This window comes from Ranitomeya imitator, chromosome 1 (assembly GCF_032444005.1).
Source record: "Ranitomeya imitator isolate aRanImi1 chromosome 1, aRanImi1.pri, whole genome shotgun sequence".
In the NCBI taxonomy this organism is placed as follows: Eukaryota; Metazoa; Chordata; class Amphibia; order Anura; family Dendrobatidae; genus Ranitomeya; species Ranitomeya imitator.
The window spans coordinates 677,756,017-677,773,281 of record NC_091282.1 but is presented as its reverse complement, the minus strand read 5'-3'; the positions used below and the strand labels follow the sequence as shown (position 1 = coordinate 677,773,281).

The 17,265-nt window shown below is 43.8% G+C and overlaps 1 protein-coding gene across 1 annotated transcript in view; it reads right to left on the bottom strand.

Annotated features, from left to right (window-relative positions):
• Positions 1 to 17,265, bottom strand: part of LOC138642083 (contactin-associated protein-like 5) — a 484,494-nt gene that overhangs the window by 347,566 nt on the left and 119,663 nt on the right. Inside the window, exons 2-3 of the mRNA XM_069730012.1 lie at positions 3,112 to 3,210; positions 806 to 999 (exon numbers count right to left, since the gene is read on the bottom strand). Of these exons, the coding sequence (XP_069586113.1) occupies positions 806 to 999; positions 3,112 to 3,210 (293 nt within the window). The remainder of the gene's footprint in view (positions 1 to 805; positions 1,000 to 3,111; positions 3,211 to 17,265) is intronic.

The following is a 17,265-nucleotide window of genomic DNA, read 5'->3' as shown; positions in this document are numbered from 1 at the left end:
TAAGTTTGATGTGTCACATGACCCTCTTCCCATTGGAAAAAACAAAGTTGGATCCAAAATGGCTGACTTCAAAATGGCCACCATGGTCACCACCCATCTTGAAAAGTTTTCCCCCTCCCATATACTAATGTTCCACAAACAGGAAGTTGATATCACCAACCATTCCCATTTTATTTAGGTGCATCCATATACATGGCCCACCATGCAGTTGAACGCTCCAGTCCAAGTGCCGGCAGCAGTGCCGGGTATTGATGTGCGAGTTTCTCGCGTTGAACTCGCAAGTGTGACCCCAGCCTATCAGAAAAATGGGTAAGTGCAAAAATGCAGCAAAAATGCAGGTATCAGGTGTTTCCGCTTTTTGGGTGTAAAATCCTTAAGGAATTTGCATGATTTTTTGGGGGGAGGACACAGGAGACAACAAAAACGAAGCAAAAAAAAATGCAGCCAATATGTAGCAAAAAACACAACAAAAGTTGCATTTTTTGTAGCAGCTTCAAGCAGGTTTTGCCTGCATAAAAAAAAACACAGCAAAACCATGAACATAGCTTTAAGAGTATAATTTTCCATCATTTACATATCATTGGCCTTTTGGGAAAGTTAAATAAGGAATCACATTTACCAAAAGAAAATATTGATCTGATAGAAAGAAAATTAAAAAAAATTTATAAAAAAAATCTAATAATCCAAACTTGTAGACTAGTGAGACCAGAAGCTCATGTACTCAACAACCTCCAGCCATTCATACATGATATGTTCCTCCTGGAATCACCCATCTGTGGAAAGCTGATAAAGAGCAGAACCCTACCCAGATGGTGTCATCGTGATGATACGGTTTCCAGTTGCGTCCGGTATCACTAAACATAAGACTGAAGCGTGTCACCCAGTCGGAGCTTCCGTGTCTTCCCTGTGTGGCAGACCCCGTGATGTCGAATCTCTCTCCCAAATCAATCTGCAGCCATTGCTTTGCGCTCGATTCCAGCGGAGACCAACCACCGGCTTCTGCGTGAGAGGAGAACACAAAGCAGATAAATACAAGCGATCGTCTATAATCAATGCATTGTTCAGAGCCGCCATTATCTGCCAAGAAAGAAACAATTATCAAATCAAACATAATGGGGGATGTTGACATCTCGTCAACTTCTTAACTGTCCTTTGCAGCAAGAATCACACATTTACATCATTCACAGCTTCTTCTGTTGTTTAACCCCTTAGTGACCGAGCCAAATTTTTGAAATCTGACCAGTGTCACTTTATGTGGTAATAACTCTGCAACGCTTCAACAAATCCCAGTGATTTTGAGATTGTTTTTTTGTGACACATTATACTTTATGATAATGGTAAATTTTGTTCAACATTTTTTGTGTTTATTTATAAAAAATATCAAAAATTTGAGAAAAATGTAAAAAAATTAGCAATTTTCTAAATTTGAATGATTATCCCTTTAATCCGGATAGTCATACAACAGCAAACCATTAATAAATAACATTTCCCACATGTCTGCTTTACATCAGCACCATTTGTAAAATGTTATTTTATTTTGTTAGCATTTTAGGAGGTTTAAAAATGTAGCAGCAATTTTTCATTTTTTCAAAGAAATTTACAAAATTTATTTTTTTAGGGACTTATCCATGTTTTAAGTGACTTTAGGGGTCCCATATATTGGGAAACCCACAAACGTGATACCATTTTAAAAACAGCACCCCTAAACATATTGAAAACTGCAGTCAGGTAATTTATTAACCCTTCAGGTGCTTTACAGGAATTAATGCAAAGTGGTATGACAGAAATGAAAATGTGTATTTTTACCACCTAAGTGTTGCTAACTTCTAAACAGATTACTACAGCCGTCAGACTCTAAGGCCGCTATTTGGTCATGAATTGCCATGGCAAACATCAGGACAACAAAATCATGATCTGAGGGCACCAATTGTGACAAAGAAGAAGCCCCCACACTCTGTTAACCATTTATAATGATGTAGTCACTATTGACAGCAGCATCTAAGGGGTTAAACAGATTTAGATGGTGCAAATACTGATCGTGGCTGGTACAGCAAGTTGTCAGCTATAGTGTACAGCCGACAGATGCTGGATTGTCATCTGTATGGGGAGGCTATTCTCTTATATCTCAGGTCAGTTAAAAGACGTATTGGCGGTCATTAAGGGGTTAAAGGGACATTAATGCTAAATATGGCTATTTATGCAGATCTCTCCTACACAAGTGATATAAATGTCTCTGCAGGTTCTCGGCACAGCAAACATGTGACTGTAAAGACAATCTGTCAGCAAGACTTTGCTATGTAATCTACGAGCAGGATAATATAGGGCAACAAAGTCTGATTCCAGCGATGTGTCAAAGTCTGATTCCATGCATGCTGCTGCCTCAATACAATCAGCAGGAGATTCTCACTACAGGACTGGTTGTCTCGTGCCTCCTAGTCCTCCTGCTCCATGTAACCCCGCCTCCACCACGGCTTAGCAGCTTTCTCTCAATATATTCTGTACACAGAAAGCTATCAGTGGTGTGGGTGGGGTTATACACAGCTGCCAATCAGTGTTGTGGGTGGGGTTATACACAGCTACCAATCAGTGTTGTGGGTGGGGTTATACACAGCTACCAATCAGTGTTGTGGGTGGGGTTATACACAGCTGCCAATCAGTGGTGTGGGTGGGGTTATATGCAGATGCCAATCAGTGGTGTGGGTGGGGTTATACACAGCTGCCAATCAGTGGTGTGGGTGGGGTTATACACAGCTACCAATCAGTGTTGTGGGTGGGGTTATACACAGCTGCCAATCAGTGTTGTGGGTGGGGTTAAACAGGGCTCAGCATTCGAAGCACTGCTAAATGTGAAGCAGGGAAAACAAGGATTCTATCAAAATGACAGCAAGCAGCCCACCAAGTGACACATCATTGGAATCAGTGTCTCAGCCACAACATCTTGTTGCTCTCAGATGTAACAAGCACTTTAATTTTTTTTCTGAAATAAATATTTAATCCCAGACAGTGAGGAGAGGTGATCTTCACATTCAGCTCTTATTTTATTTTCCTAATCACAGTTTAGAGAAAAATGCATTTTGCTGTTGTAGCTGCTGATTTCTCCTTGATACATACCATCTCGACTGTTGAGCTTTACACTCCCGAAAGACATTTCTGAGGAGCTGTCAAATGCCGACTGTGGTAGCGGAGACACCAGTGGCTCATCACAATTATCTGTAGAAAACATAAAGAGCAGATACATTGTAAGCAAACACTGATAGGAGGAAAACACTGGGAAATAGGAGGAAAATACTGTATAACGGCATCCATACTTTCAACCTGCAAATCCTTAACAAACTGATCTGTCATGAGAACCTGAAGACCTCGCCTGTAACAACTCTCCTACGATGCTGCCCTCAACTCCGCGCTACAGTAATATACAAGAGTTACCTCCAAGGAATAAATCATTTTATTTAAATAGTGCTTAAATAGGTTATCCAGAACTTCTATAAATTTTGCATATGGGCTATGAACTAACTGTTCTGCATGGGTACAATCTCTAATACCAAAAAGAAAGAAGGAAGTATCTAAGGTAAGGATAATCCCCAAGGAATCATCAGACCATGCTATGACACCGTAGGCAGTGAAACGCGCATCGAGGCTCCTGCGTGTCTCACTGGCAGCCCTGCAGACGGTACCAACAATGTCCCAAGGTATATTTCATCATATCCTTTTTTGATGTTTATAATGTTGACTCCTAGGGGCCGGTATGTTCACAGAAACTTAAGGGTTTACCTATAACCACCCAGTTATGGCTATTTATGGTCAGAGCTTTACTTACCATATACCTAGACTTGTCTGACCTTAGCCTTGATATTAGGCTCAGATCATTGTATTTTATAATTGTTTAATGGTCAACCCTAGCGAACTTAGATATATATTTTTTTCTAGTGTACCCGATGCGGTTATGCCATGTGAGACACATGTGTTTCTCTATCCGGTGTATGACTAGTATTGTTACTATTTCCATCTGAACACCGACATCTTTAGCTGCTCTTTTCACCTATATACCTGTATAATTGACTGTTATGAAATATGTGCAATAAAATTTGTATGATTTTTTCAATATAAAACCCATTTTTCCTTGATTTGGATCTTTTAATATATACTGTATGTCATCTTATAGCATGGTCTGATGATTCCTTAGGGATTATCCTTACCTTAGATCCTTCCTTCTTTCTTTTTGGAATTGTCACACCCCAGGTAACCAGTTATTACAGTGATGTTGCCTTCCTTTCGGGGAGTGCGATATCACGCTTGGAGGCAAGTGGGATTTCTTTTACCAGGTAAAGCACCTACACACACACAACACATTCTGAATCTATGCTAGAAGGGGGACCTGTCACCCCCAAAATCGAAGGTGAGCTAAGCCCACCGGCATCAGGGGCTTATCTACAGCTTTCTGTAATGCTGTAGATAAGCCCCCGATGTATCCTGAAAGATGAGAAAAAGAGGTTAGATTATACTCACCCAGGGGCGGTCCCGCTGCGGTCTGGTCTGATGGTCGTCGTGGTCCGGTCCGGGGCCTCCCATCTTCATAGGATGACGTCCTCTTCACGCTGCGGCTCCGGTGCAGGCGTACTTTGTCTGCCCTGTTGAGGGCAGAGCAAAGTACTGCAGTGCACAGGCGTAGGGAAAGGTCAGAGAGGCCCAGCGCCTGCGCACTGCAGTACTTTGCTCTGCCCTCAACAGGGCAGACAAAGTACGCCTGCGCCAGAGCCGCAGCTTGAAGACAAGAAGAGGACGTCATCCTATGAAGATAGGAGGCCCCGAACCGGACCGCGACGCCCATCGGATGAGACTGCCTGCCCAGGTAAGTATAATCTAACCTCTTTTTCTCATCGTTCAGGATACATCGGGGGCTTATCTACAGCATTACAGAATGCTGAAGATAAGCCACTGATGCCGATGGGCTTAGCTCACCTTCGATTATGGGGGTGACAGGTTCCCTTTAAGTTTTCTGGTCTGGAGGAGGAGTTAGTTCAGTTAGAGAGAGACACTGAAGAGTGAAGAGCAGACAGCGGAGCTGTGCAGTAGGATTTGTGCTGCAGCTCCAGGAAAGAAAGAGAACCCGTGGGGTGTGGAATGTGGTGGAGCTACTGAGGAAAGGAGCACAGTGGAAAAGGAAGGGGGCTCAAAGCAGAACTGTGACCGGGCTCCCTCAGAGCCAGAGTTCAGGAACCAGGCACTGGGAGCCCGAGGTCATGTTGTGCTCCAGGACACGCGACAGAACCGGAGGGCATTGAACTGTATTTAATTTTCCCACATCACACCTGATGACGAAGCAGCACCTGAAGAGCCCGGGTCGTAATAGAGACCCTGTAAAATGGTTCAAGCTGCTCGCCATACAGGTACCTGTCCCAGGACAGGGGAAGGAAGGGGTACTTTGCCAGCAAGCTTCAGGCAGCAGGGACCTCGCACATCAGCACAAGTAGGAAAGGCTTACGGACCTCACGTGGGAGAGGGATCTACCATTGCCTCTAGGCCGGGTGGACCACATCACCACCTGTGCCTGGTACTCTGAACTGCTACCACCAGTAAACCAGGTAAAGACTTTACAACTCTGTGTCCTCAACTTATTTGCCGGCATACACCATCCTTGCCTGTACATCTTGGGAGCCCTGGGGATCCCGCTTCACCTGTGGGAAGCATTTCCATCTTGCTGCAACAACATCTCCCCAGAGGACCTCTTTAACCCCTTTCTGCCAGCTCACGGTATAGTACGTCAGCTGGCAGATCCCCTGCTTTGAGGTGGGCTCCGGCGGTGAGCCCACCTCAAAGCCGCGACATGTCAGCTGTTTTGTACAGCCCATTTAACAGCCCATTTAACTAGTTAAAAATGCTGCCGTCAAGCGCTGACAGCGGCATTTAATTAGCGCTCCCAGCCGCGTGGCCGGAAGTGCTCGCACTGCTGACCCCCGTCACATGATCGGGGGTCAGCAGTGCATTGCCATAACAACCAGAGGTCTCCTTGAGACCTCTATGGTTGTTGATGGCCGATTGCTTTGAGCGCTACCCTGTGGTAGGCGTTCAAAGCAACCCTGCATTTCTGCTACATAGAGGTGATCTGTGCATCACCTCTATGTAGCAGAGGCGATCGAGTTGTGCATGCTTCTAGCTTCCTATGGAGGCTATTGAAGCATGCCAAAATTAAAAAAAAAAAAGTGATTAAAAATATTAAAAAAATAAAAAATATATAATAGTTCAAATCACCCCCCTTTCGCCCCAATCAAAATAAAACAATTAAAAAAAATCAAACATACACATATTTGGTATCGCCGCGTTCAGAATCGTCCGATCTATGAAAAAAAAAAGGATTAACCTGACCGCTAAATGGCGTAGCGAGAAAAAAAATCAAAACGCCAAAATTACGTTTTTTGGTCGCCGCGACATTGCATTAAAATGCAATAACGGGCGATCAAAAGAACGTATCTACACCAAAATGGTATCTTTAAAAACGCCAGCTCGTCACGCAAAAAATAAGCCCTCACCTGACCCCAGATCACGAAAATTGGAGATGCTACGGGTATCGGAAAATCGCGCAATTTTTTTTTTTAAGCAAACTTTGGAATTTTTTTTCACCACTTAGATAAAAAATAACCTAGACATGTTAGGTGTCTATGAACTCGTAATGACGTGCAGAATCATAATGGCAGATTAGTTTTAGCATTTGGTGAACATAGCAAAAAAGCCAAACAAAAAACAAGTGTGAGATTGCACTTTTTTTGCAATTTCATCACACTTGGAATTTTTTTCCCGTTTTCTGTTACATGGCATGGTAAAACCAATGGTATCGTTCAAAAGTACATCTCGTCCCGCAAAAAATAAGCCCTCAAATGGCCATATTGACGGAAAAATAAAAAGTTATGGGTCTGGGAAGGAGGGGAGCAAAAAACGAAAATGACAAAGTGGAAAAAGCTCCGGGGGTGAAGGGGTTAAGCAGCGCCAGTCCCCTCTGACCGAGAACCATAAGTGGCGTCACAAACAAACTCTTTATTACCAAATTCCCTTTAAAGACCTTTCCCCTGAAATCCCCTTTAAGAGTGACCGGACCCGGTACCGAGTATCCCCATTGCCCTAGTGGGCCACTCAGTATTATGGTTAGGGCCTTAGAGGTGAGTCCCGCTGGGCCACGGTGACATTTTCATAGGTCATAAGGGTACAATCTCTGTAGGCTCAGGTGGCAATTCTCCTGCTTCCTTTAAGTTGACATCAACAAAGCTGCTCTTCCTCTCCCTGTCTGCTCTATCGACTGGACATCACTGTAGGTGTAATGCTTATTGACTGTTGGCTCCCCTCAGTTTGGCAGCAGGGAGCCGGCTGTTAGTTAGCATGACAATGATAAATACATCCCTACAACAGAGAAGAACGGAAGAGAAGACGCTGTTCCGTCGTCATCAAGTCATTAAAAGCAGGGGAATCATCAGCAGGAGCGGTCCATGCCTACCCTAAGCCGGCAGAGATCGCGTCGAGCAGAACCGCCAGGCAGATATCAACTACATGGCTGTTAGTTCTTAGCTTCATACGAAAAATAAGAAAAGTCCCATATAACCTTTATAAGGTATGTGCATTTGATGTTTTTAAGATACCGGTAGATCTGCCAAGATTTTCTTAGGCGAAGCCACTTCAGGAAAATGCTGGCAGTCTTTTTTCTGAATTAGGTTTGCTCTTGCCTTTTGCAGTTGTTCTGCTGACGGCATGATATTTTTAATTATTTAAATGATAACTAGCTACTTCTTTTAACAATTGCGCAGAATAAAAAGAATCAACAAACTACAGAACACATGAACAGAAATGTCGTTTTTACATTGCCGTGCATTATGTTAATTTTTTGCAGTGGTTTTGCATCACTTTTTCAAGCGAATACCTCGTGGAATAACAAAAACAAAGACACTAGAACAAAAAAAAAAAACATAGAAAATACATATTTGACAAAGCACTCCAGGCCAGGGCTAACAAAGTCATTCCATTTGCCATGCATAAAAACAAAGTTTCATTTAGCCACACCAATGGCTACTGAAAAGAGTTAAGGCAAAAATAACAAAAAAAATGGTTGATCTTTAAGGCCCTTTGAGTCTTGTTAAGGGTGTACATTCTTGCTGTTGCTTGATTATTAGTTATTTTTTACCTTCTCTCCATTCTATTTACAGGGGCGAGGGAGGGTCTAATTGGCATTAAGCTGTGGGTATGCAGATTACGTTAGTGGTTACGCGGTGGCAGCTCTGACCGGCGAGTAAGTTGAGGTCATTTTCAGGTGCTTGTTGTTAGTTGCTAGGATTCATCAAGCTGCAGATGGGTAAAATGGCTAAAAGGATTAATGGCCCAAAAGGCCCCTTTAATTTTGTAGGAGTACTATTATGCAGATATGTAATACCTCACAATTGGGGATTACCATAGTAATGTTATTTATAATACTGAACTTTTGCACTGTTTCCAGCAAGGACTACTATAGTGTCACGGTGCGTCACCATTTTATACATTATACTACCATAGTGGTACTGTGTGTGTTACCATGATTTAGAATTTTATACATGATAGGCTCCCCACCCCAGGCACTAAATAGTTAATCACATCACTTATCTGGTAGCTAGGGAATCATTTTTTGGGTGAAGCTTGGGGTACAGTACTATGGCAATCATGCTCAGAGTTGAGTTGAGTTCCTGCAGAGTAGAGGCAGAGAGTAGCACAGCAACATGTAGAAGATTTACTCTCCCCGTTCCAGCAGGCCGCATGGAGCAGACTAGTTGGAGGAAAGTGAGGGAAGCATCTAAGAATTCTACTACAGGAAGCAGAGGAATACTTTAGTCCACAGTAGTACACAGACTAATTGCAAGTGTGCTGTGGATGCAGGAAGAGTACTCAGCCAGAAGTAGGTTATCCATAATGCCAGCTGCCCACACATAATGAAGACTAGTGGGACTGAAACATGGAGGCCAGCTAAGGCTCACGGCTCTAGAGGAGAGGAAGAACATTCCATAGTGTCAGCACTGGACACCAGCCTTACACACTGGAGGGACTTGCTGCAATGCGTTTGGTCTCAATATCTGCTACCATTGATTGTGTTTTAGAACTTTTCATCACAGAGTATGTGCCACTGTCTCCTGCTGCTGATAGCTTATAACATTGAAACTTTACAAAGATGTACCCCCATCTCACTCAACACCCCCAACAGACCTATCCATTAAAGTAAATGGCTGCTCACTCTCCCCAGTCCCACAAGCTCGCTGCCTTGGGTTAATCCTTGACTCTGATCTTTCCTTCATACCACATATCCAAGCCCTTTCCACTTCCTGTCGAATTCAACTCAAAAGTATTTCCCGGATCCATACATTCCTCAACCAAAAATCTGTAAAAACCCTAGTCCATGCCCTCATCATCTCCTGTGTTGACTACTGTAACCTCCTGCTCTGTGGCCTCCCCTCGAACAATCTCACACCCCTCCAATCTATCACAAACTCTGCTGCATGACTAATCCAACTGTTTCCCTGCTATTCCAAGGTCTACTGTATCCTCACCCATCCCTTGTACATTGTGAGCCCTCGCCTATAGAGTCCTCTCTCCTTCTCCTTCTGTACCAGTTGTGACTTGAATTGTTTAAGACTACTGTACTCGTTTTTTATTGTGTATACCCCTACCCACATGTAAAGCGTAGTCAAATAAATTGCGCTAGAATAATAATAATAATCATTTGTTGTTAACATCTACTGCTACATCTACCATCTGCTGCTGTTTAGTAAAGTTTTACATCTGTTTTACCACAAAGCCGGCCTGCTAACTCTCCTGTCTCTCCTCCACCACACCAACACCACCAAACTCCACGGATGCAAGGGGACAGTACTACCTGGATTACAAAGCCTGCCTTCTGACTCTCCTGTCTCATTCCACCACACCAACACCACCAAACTCCACGGATGCGAGGGGACAGTACTACCTGGATTACAAAGCCTGCCTTCTGACTCTCCTGTCTCATTCCACCATACCAACACCACCAAACTCCATGCAGGCAATGAGATAGTACTACCTGGATTATAAAGCCTGCCTGCTGATTCTCCTGTCTCCCTCCACATCAAGACCGCCAAACACCATAGAGGCGAGGGGTCAGTACTACCCAGTTTAAACCTGCACCTTGTGTACCTACTATATTTCACTGTATTGGAGCGCCAAGCATTGGGCACAGACACAAAACCCCATGGGACAACAAGAAGGATTCGAACTGTGCCTAGCGTACGGTGTTCACTGCGCTCTGTGTGCCATAGATGTCCTTCATTAATAATTCTATACTAGTATTTAGATATTATTAAACAGGGCAAGTTTGGTCCTACATTAGTGACAATATGCCATAGTTTATTTTTACTTTTATCCAATTCATGTTTGTAGCTACTGTATGTATTACTGTGTTTTTGTACCATCACGGTTATATGTAGCATGTGATTGATACTGTAGCTCTTATATAAATTTACACAAACACCTATTGAGTCTCATCCTCATCTCACACGAGAGCTCATGCAACCATCACACCAGCAGGCAAACAGAGTGGAATCCTAACAGTGTTCATAGTGCACACTAACAGGACCTGGCAAATAAAAGCCACACAGAGTGACTCAAGAAAAGTCATTTATAACAATAATGTTGGTGGCTGATTATCATTCAGATTCTGTCTATTTCAGCTTTTAACTGAGCTGCTAGTTGCAGAAATGACCATGTCAACAAACTATGAAATAAAAAAAAATAAAGAAAGGACCAGATTTACCAAGACCAGAGATCTTCATAGTGGCCTGGACCGTGGACATGTAGGAGTCAGATGTTGATATTGTATTAAGAGTTGCATGCCTCTTAATGAATCAGGAGCATCTGAAGAGTGGCGTCTGCCTCAATGTGCCTGACTGGTGTAAGAACCATGGAGTAGAGAACATCAGAAATCATGATTTAGACAAGCTATGGTGTTACACTCCGCCGTGCCTCTATCTTACATCAGCTCTGCCCATTTTGGCAAAGTTTGGGAGAAACAAGCAAATGAAAATGTCAAAAGTCGTAAAATATTTGCGTAACTGTGACTTGCTGAAATATTGTTTAATGAATTGGGTCCTTAAAGTTTGACAACAAACACTTTTGTTCTAGGCTCTTTCCCTTGTTCTTCTGTTTCTAGTAGGTTTTACACTCCCCAAGCGCGAACCTGACATATGGGTGAATCTGAATCTCTATCCTCACGCTGAATTAAGTGATATGTAAATCTGCATTTACAGTGAAAGATTACTGTGATAAAACTCTCTGATGAATAAGTACAACACTTGCTCATTGGATTATATGATTTTTTGTACTGCATTGCTCTCAGCAGTTCATTGGCCGTTGGAAACGAGACTTGTGCTGTCGATAACATTAGCGGCCTATGTGCACTTGGTGCAACGTTCAGCTGGTGTTGATTGACTTTTAGCCATTTTAGCCATAGCAAGCGCTGCCTAGAAAGAATCCTTTGGTGCGTCCGCACACCGTGTCACAGAAGGAACCAGTGCACGCTCAGAACCCTCTGCTGCAGCCGCTCGCTTCTCTGATGCAGGCTTCAGACTGATAGGTAAAGGGTGGAGGATCATATTGATGCAAAACACTGATGCAACCGTAATTCATTTTGTGAACCAGAGGCTATAAAGGCTTGTGTACCCACTTTTGAAAGACTCTTTACATGCTCGTATTTGTAATATACCATCAGCTAAAATTTTCCTTTACGTATAGCTGGACTATTTGGTGCTGAGCCAGGGCGGGTGACGGCAGACCACAAGGCTTATCATCCATTATCTGCAGAAGCATTAACTCTGAATGCCGCAAAGAGGCTTGAGGTCTCATAGGTGTCCAGAGTAAGGATGAAATAAAGCTCAACACTCATTTAGACTCTGAAAAGCAAACAACCAGGTTTGGCTCTGAGCCCATCTCTCTCGATTGATCAGCTTTGGAGCTCGTTCAGACCAGTGTATTATATGGACGTGTGCTGTCTGTGTTAAAATCACAGATCATTGTTGGCCAATTGGTCTATTCAGAGGACAGTTTTTTTCAGAGCATCTGAAACGTTTAGCCTGCTAGGTCAGCTACTGAGAGAGAGGTGAAAGTCCTTAGAGAAGACTATGAAGAAACAGCCAGTTGGTCTGCAATCAGAGATTTCACATACTGCGCTCCAAATACAACAAATGTGAATATCTCAATAGAGGGACATGTAGTAAAATGGAAAGAAAACATCAGAATCAGGGGAGGTCACAGATGATTTAAAAATGTGCACAAAGTGTCTTTTAGAGGCCGTTGCATCCACTGAGTTTTCCAAGACATTCAGCAAAACGCCGGCGGTCATTGTCCTTTACTCTATACTGTAAATAATAGAGAAAGACCGGTTTCTGATTGGAAACTGAGTTGCCCGCCAGGGCCGTGGGTGTACTCGGTACCGGGTCTGGTACTTAAAGGGGATGTTACGGTGACCGCGACCCGTTGGTGGCCCTGGGTCCCCAAATAAAGGGAAAGGGCTTTTAAAGGGATTTGAAATAAAGTTTCTGTTCGTGACGCCACCTGTGGTATTCGATCAGTGGGGACCGACGCTGCAAAGGCGTCCTCTGGGGTGATGTTATGGCAGCTAGATGGTATAACTTCCCACAAGTGAAGTAGGTCCCCACGGCTCCCGCTGTATAGATGAGGATGGTGAGTGGTGCAGTAAAGAACGGAGGACACAGGTTTGCAGTCTCTTTACCTGGTTTACTGAAGACTTCAGGCAGCAACAGTCTAGGGCACCAGATTACAGGTACAGGCAGGGTCCGGCCGGCTTGGAAGCGAATTCAGAGTCTCCTTTACCAGGTGGAGTTAGAAGCCTTCCTATTAGCATGGTGATGTTGTAGTCCCTTACTGCCTTTGGCTTCTGGCAAGGTCCTCACAATTCTCTCTGTCCTCCATGAGGTTAGGACACAAACCCGTATGACAGGTGGCTCGACCCTTTTTATAGGGTCTCTATCATGACCTGGGCTCTATGTGCCACTGTGCCTCCTGGGTATTAAGGCAGACAGGTGATGTCTAATCCAGCTGTCCAACCGATTTCTGCTGTGCCTCCTAGAGTCCGACACAACCTCGGTCTTCCGGCTACCAGAATATGCGCGCGGCCAGTGAGGTAGCCCAAACACTGTTATGCTCCCCTGGTGTCTATCTGCTGTGCTTCATTCTCCTGCATGCTCACTAAACACTGTTCTTCTTTCCGTATCCCACTATCTAGGAGCTGCAGCACCTCTGGCTGCTCGGCCCTTCAGTCCTTCCAACACTCACTGTCTGACTGCTCTCTTCTCTGTCCCCCTGGCAAACTGCTCACTCACTTCCCCTCCAGCCAGAATATATATCAAGGGAAGTTCCCCTGAAAGGCAGGTTCAGAGCTCCCCCTGGAGTGCGAACATGTTGTGTGCTTTGTGTTTACCTGGTGAAGGATATCTTCCTTCGCTTCCAAGCGTGACATCACTCTCCCCGTGAGGAAAGCAATGCCACTGTAACAACCAAGACCCTGGGGTATTACAAAACCACCCAAAGAATGAGCATGTCGTAAGTTTCAACCACTACAAAGTTTCCAAATTATAAAGTGGTTACAAGAAATTACGTGAAATGGGAATATGAGCACAGAAATGTCATTTTTACATTGATGTGCACTATGTTCATATGGTCAGCTAAAATATCATTCCTCATGTTCTAGCTGACCATCTCAATAAACAGTAAGACTGCAACAATGGAAACTAGTTGTTTACACCCTTGATAGATAGTTCAGGGTAGCACAACAGACATCTAATACAAATGACAGGTCATGAGACTTGGTAGGTTCGAATCCATGTAATTGTATTATTTCTTGTTACTCACTGGTATGCTAACGGAGTGACTAATTCACCTTTCCTTCTTTTTTTTAATCTTTTTGATTTTATAAAATCTTTTCCAGATTCTGTTTCCCTTCAAATGATCCCGGCATGGGTGTCTTTGATCTACGTGTAGGCTATTTTATGCTTTAAAAATGTCTCATGCATGTCACTACGTATATGGTCTACTTCACATCTCTATGTCTGCAGACGTAAGCGGACATGAGCCATACATTGATCTTCTGACCCGGGACATGGACCACATTCTTGCGAATTGCTCTGCCCAATTCTGTCTGCTGATTCTAAGGGTTCACATAGTTTTGCCACTCATAACCATACAAAATCGAATCATTTACCTCATTTAATAAATGGGGCAGGTTAAAGGAAACGACAAAGGCTAGATGGACTTGGCAGGCATGGCAGGAAAACTAAGAGACACGGCTGGTGTAGAAAGGAACAGCTGGCATGCATAATAACACAGACTGGCACGTCAGGTCCTGGCAGACATGGTTGATATACAGGCAAGCAGGTGCTTGCAGACACGGCTGATATTCAGGAAGGCAGGTACTGGTGGACACGGCTGATATACAGGTAGGCAGGTGCTGGCGGGCATGTCTGAACAACAAGCAGACAGGTGCAGGCAGCACGACTGATATACAGGCAGGAAGGTGCAAGTGGGAATGACTCATATAAAGGCAGGCAGGTCCTATCAGGCATGGCCGATACACAGGTAGGCACTTGGGCATGACCGAAATTCAGGCAGGCAGCTGCAGGCGGGCACGGCTGATATACCAGCATGCAAGTGCTGGAGGGCACGGCTGATATACTGATAGGCAAGTGCAAGTGGATATGGCTGACATACAGGCATACAGGTGCTGGCAGGCATGGCTGATATGCAGGCAGGCAAATGGGCATGGCTGATATAAAGGCCAGCACATGCTGGTGGACATGGCTGGTATACAGGCAGATACAGTCGGTCATGGCTGATATACTGGCAGGCAAATGGTGGCAGACATGGCTGATATACAGGCAGACAGGTGCTGGCAGGAATGGCTAAAATACAGGAGCACAAGGCAAGTACGGGCAAACAGGTACAGAACAGGTAAACTAACTGGTGAATACAGGGAACCTGAAAACTAGCAAGCGTGCACACTACTGACATTACGCTTTGCTCAAGCACCTCCCATCAGGTGGAAGTGCCTTAAATAATTGTCTCCCAGCCATTGGCTGGGGACACTTTAGGATGGTGAATGCTGTCTTTAAAAATGAAGGAGTGTGCACCCTAAGCACAATACCCAAGGAAAAGTGAGCAGAGCACAGACCCTGGCCAGCAATCGGACCTGCCAGCAGAGGGGAGAAACATGCAGGGATGCCGGCGCTTGGGGAAAAAAAGTAATCCAGCTCCAAGAGATAAAATCACTTACGGTAACTTTAATAGTATTCATTTAAAATAGAAATAGGCTATAAGACATACAAAAACTGGATATGCCGGAAGGAGAGTGCCTGTATAAAATGCACGTGTTTTGAACACACAAGTGCTCTTAGTCTTAGGGATGCCGGCTCTACACTTTCAAAGCACCACTGTATAGAGATCATTGAAATCACAAAAAAAGTTTAACAGAGTGCCAAGTAGCCTTGGTCTTATTGGTCCAAACTTTATGATCTCTAATGATTCCTATGTTAGGTAAATGCTAATGGAGTTCTCCTTTAATAATGCACACTACTGTTTCCATCCTGGCTGCAGCGGCGGCTCTATTACTGTTATTTGTGCAGCACATGAACTCTTTAAACTTTTTATGTCCTTGCACATTGCATTCAGTAAATCCATGAGGTTCGGTGCGCTCTAGTTGTCTATGTTTATCTCCTTATCTCCCGTCCAAGCTGTGCACTTCTCCCCTTTATGGATAGTAATACCTTTATGGCTACAGTAAATGTAAAACTGAACTATTACTTTTACTTTTTAATTAAGTCAGGTTCATGTTTTCTCTCAGTGATGAACATTTCCTTTAAGTAATGCTAATCTCAGGCATGTTTGCATTAATTGGCTGAGGTCTGTTGGGCATAATAGGGATGAAGCGTCTGCGCTGGATGATTACTTCTGCGCTTGAGATATTGATTGCACTCTTGTTTTAGTATTATACACATATTTCAGCATTGATAAAGTGATTATTATGCTTATGGTAAATGAAGATAGCGATTATTAAGACTCTGAATGAAGCAAACAGTGTAATAGATATTAAGGAGCTTTGCTTTACAAGGTGGAAAATAAATTCTGTATTTTATGAAAAGGTGGAGTGAGATCATAGAGAATATTGCAGGTACAGACCTGAGATTCTGTGCGGCTCCGTGATGCCAATGCTTTATGTAGAAAACACATAAACCAAGTACAAAACATGATTATAGGTTGTATTATATGGATGGTGTTGTAACATCTGTGCCAGATCCTGTGCCCTCTTTGTTGCGGGTAATGTGTGACTCAGGCTGGTTTCACATTGGCGTTTTTTGGGGTGCGTTTTTGCGGTAAAAAACGCAAAAAAAGCATGGTGAAAAAACGCATGTAAACGCGTGTAAACGCTGCGTTTTTTTGACGCATGCGTTTTTGCATGTGGTGAAAAAAACGCGGCGTTTTGACGCGTTTACATGCGTTTTTACATGCGTTTGCATTTTTTAAACGCATGCTGAGAAATGTGTGACAGCTGCCAATCATCAAAATAAAGTAAAAAACCCACTATAAACAGAAATAGTTAGGGTTAGGGGTAGGGTTAGGGGTAGGGATCATAACCCTAACCCTAAAGGGATCCTACCCCTAACCCTAACCCTACCCCTAACTCTACCCCTAACCCTAAGGGATCCTAACCCTAACCCTAACCCTACCCCTAACCCTACCCCTAACCCTACCCCTAACCCTAACCCTAAGGGATCCTAACCCTAACCCTACCCCTAACCCTACCCCTAACCCTAAGGGATCCTAACCCTAACCCTACCCCTAACCCTAAGGGACCTTAACCCTACCCCTAACCCTAACCCTACCCCTAACCCTAAGGGATCCTAACCCTACCCCTAACCCTACCCCTAACCCTACCCCTAACCCTAACCATAAAGGGATTAGGGATAGGGTTAGGGTTAGGATCCCTTAGGGTTAGGGGTAGGGTTAGGGTTAGGATCCCTTAGGGTTAGGGGTAGGGTTAGGGGTAGGGTTAGGGGTAGGGTTAGGTTACCTTTATCACCTTTATGTTGGGGGGTGGCATATCAGTGTGTTTTCTGTTTTTTTAATAAAAAAAGCATGCGTTTTTTACCGCAAAAAACGCATGCACCAAAAAACGCATGCGTCCCCATTGACTCCAATGTATTTTTTGACCCCAAAAAAACGCAT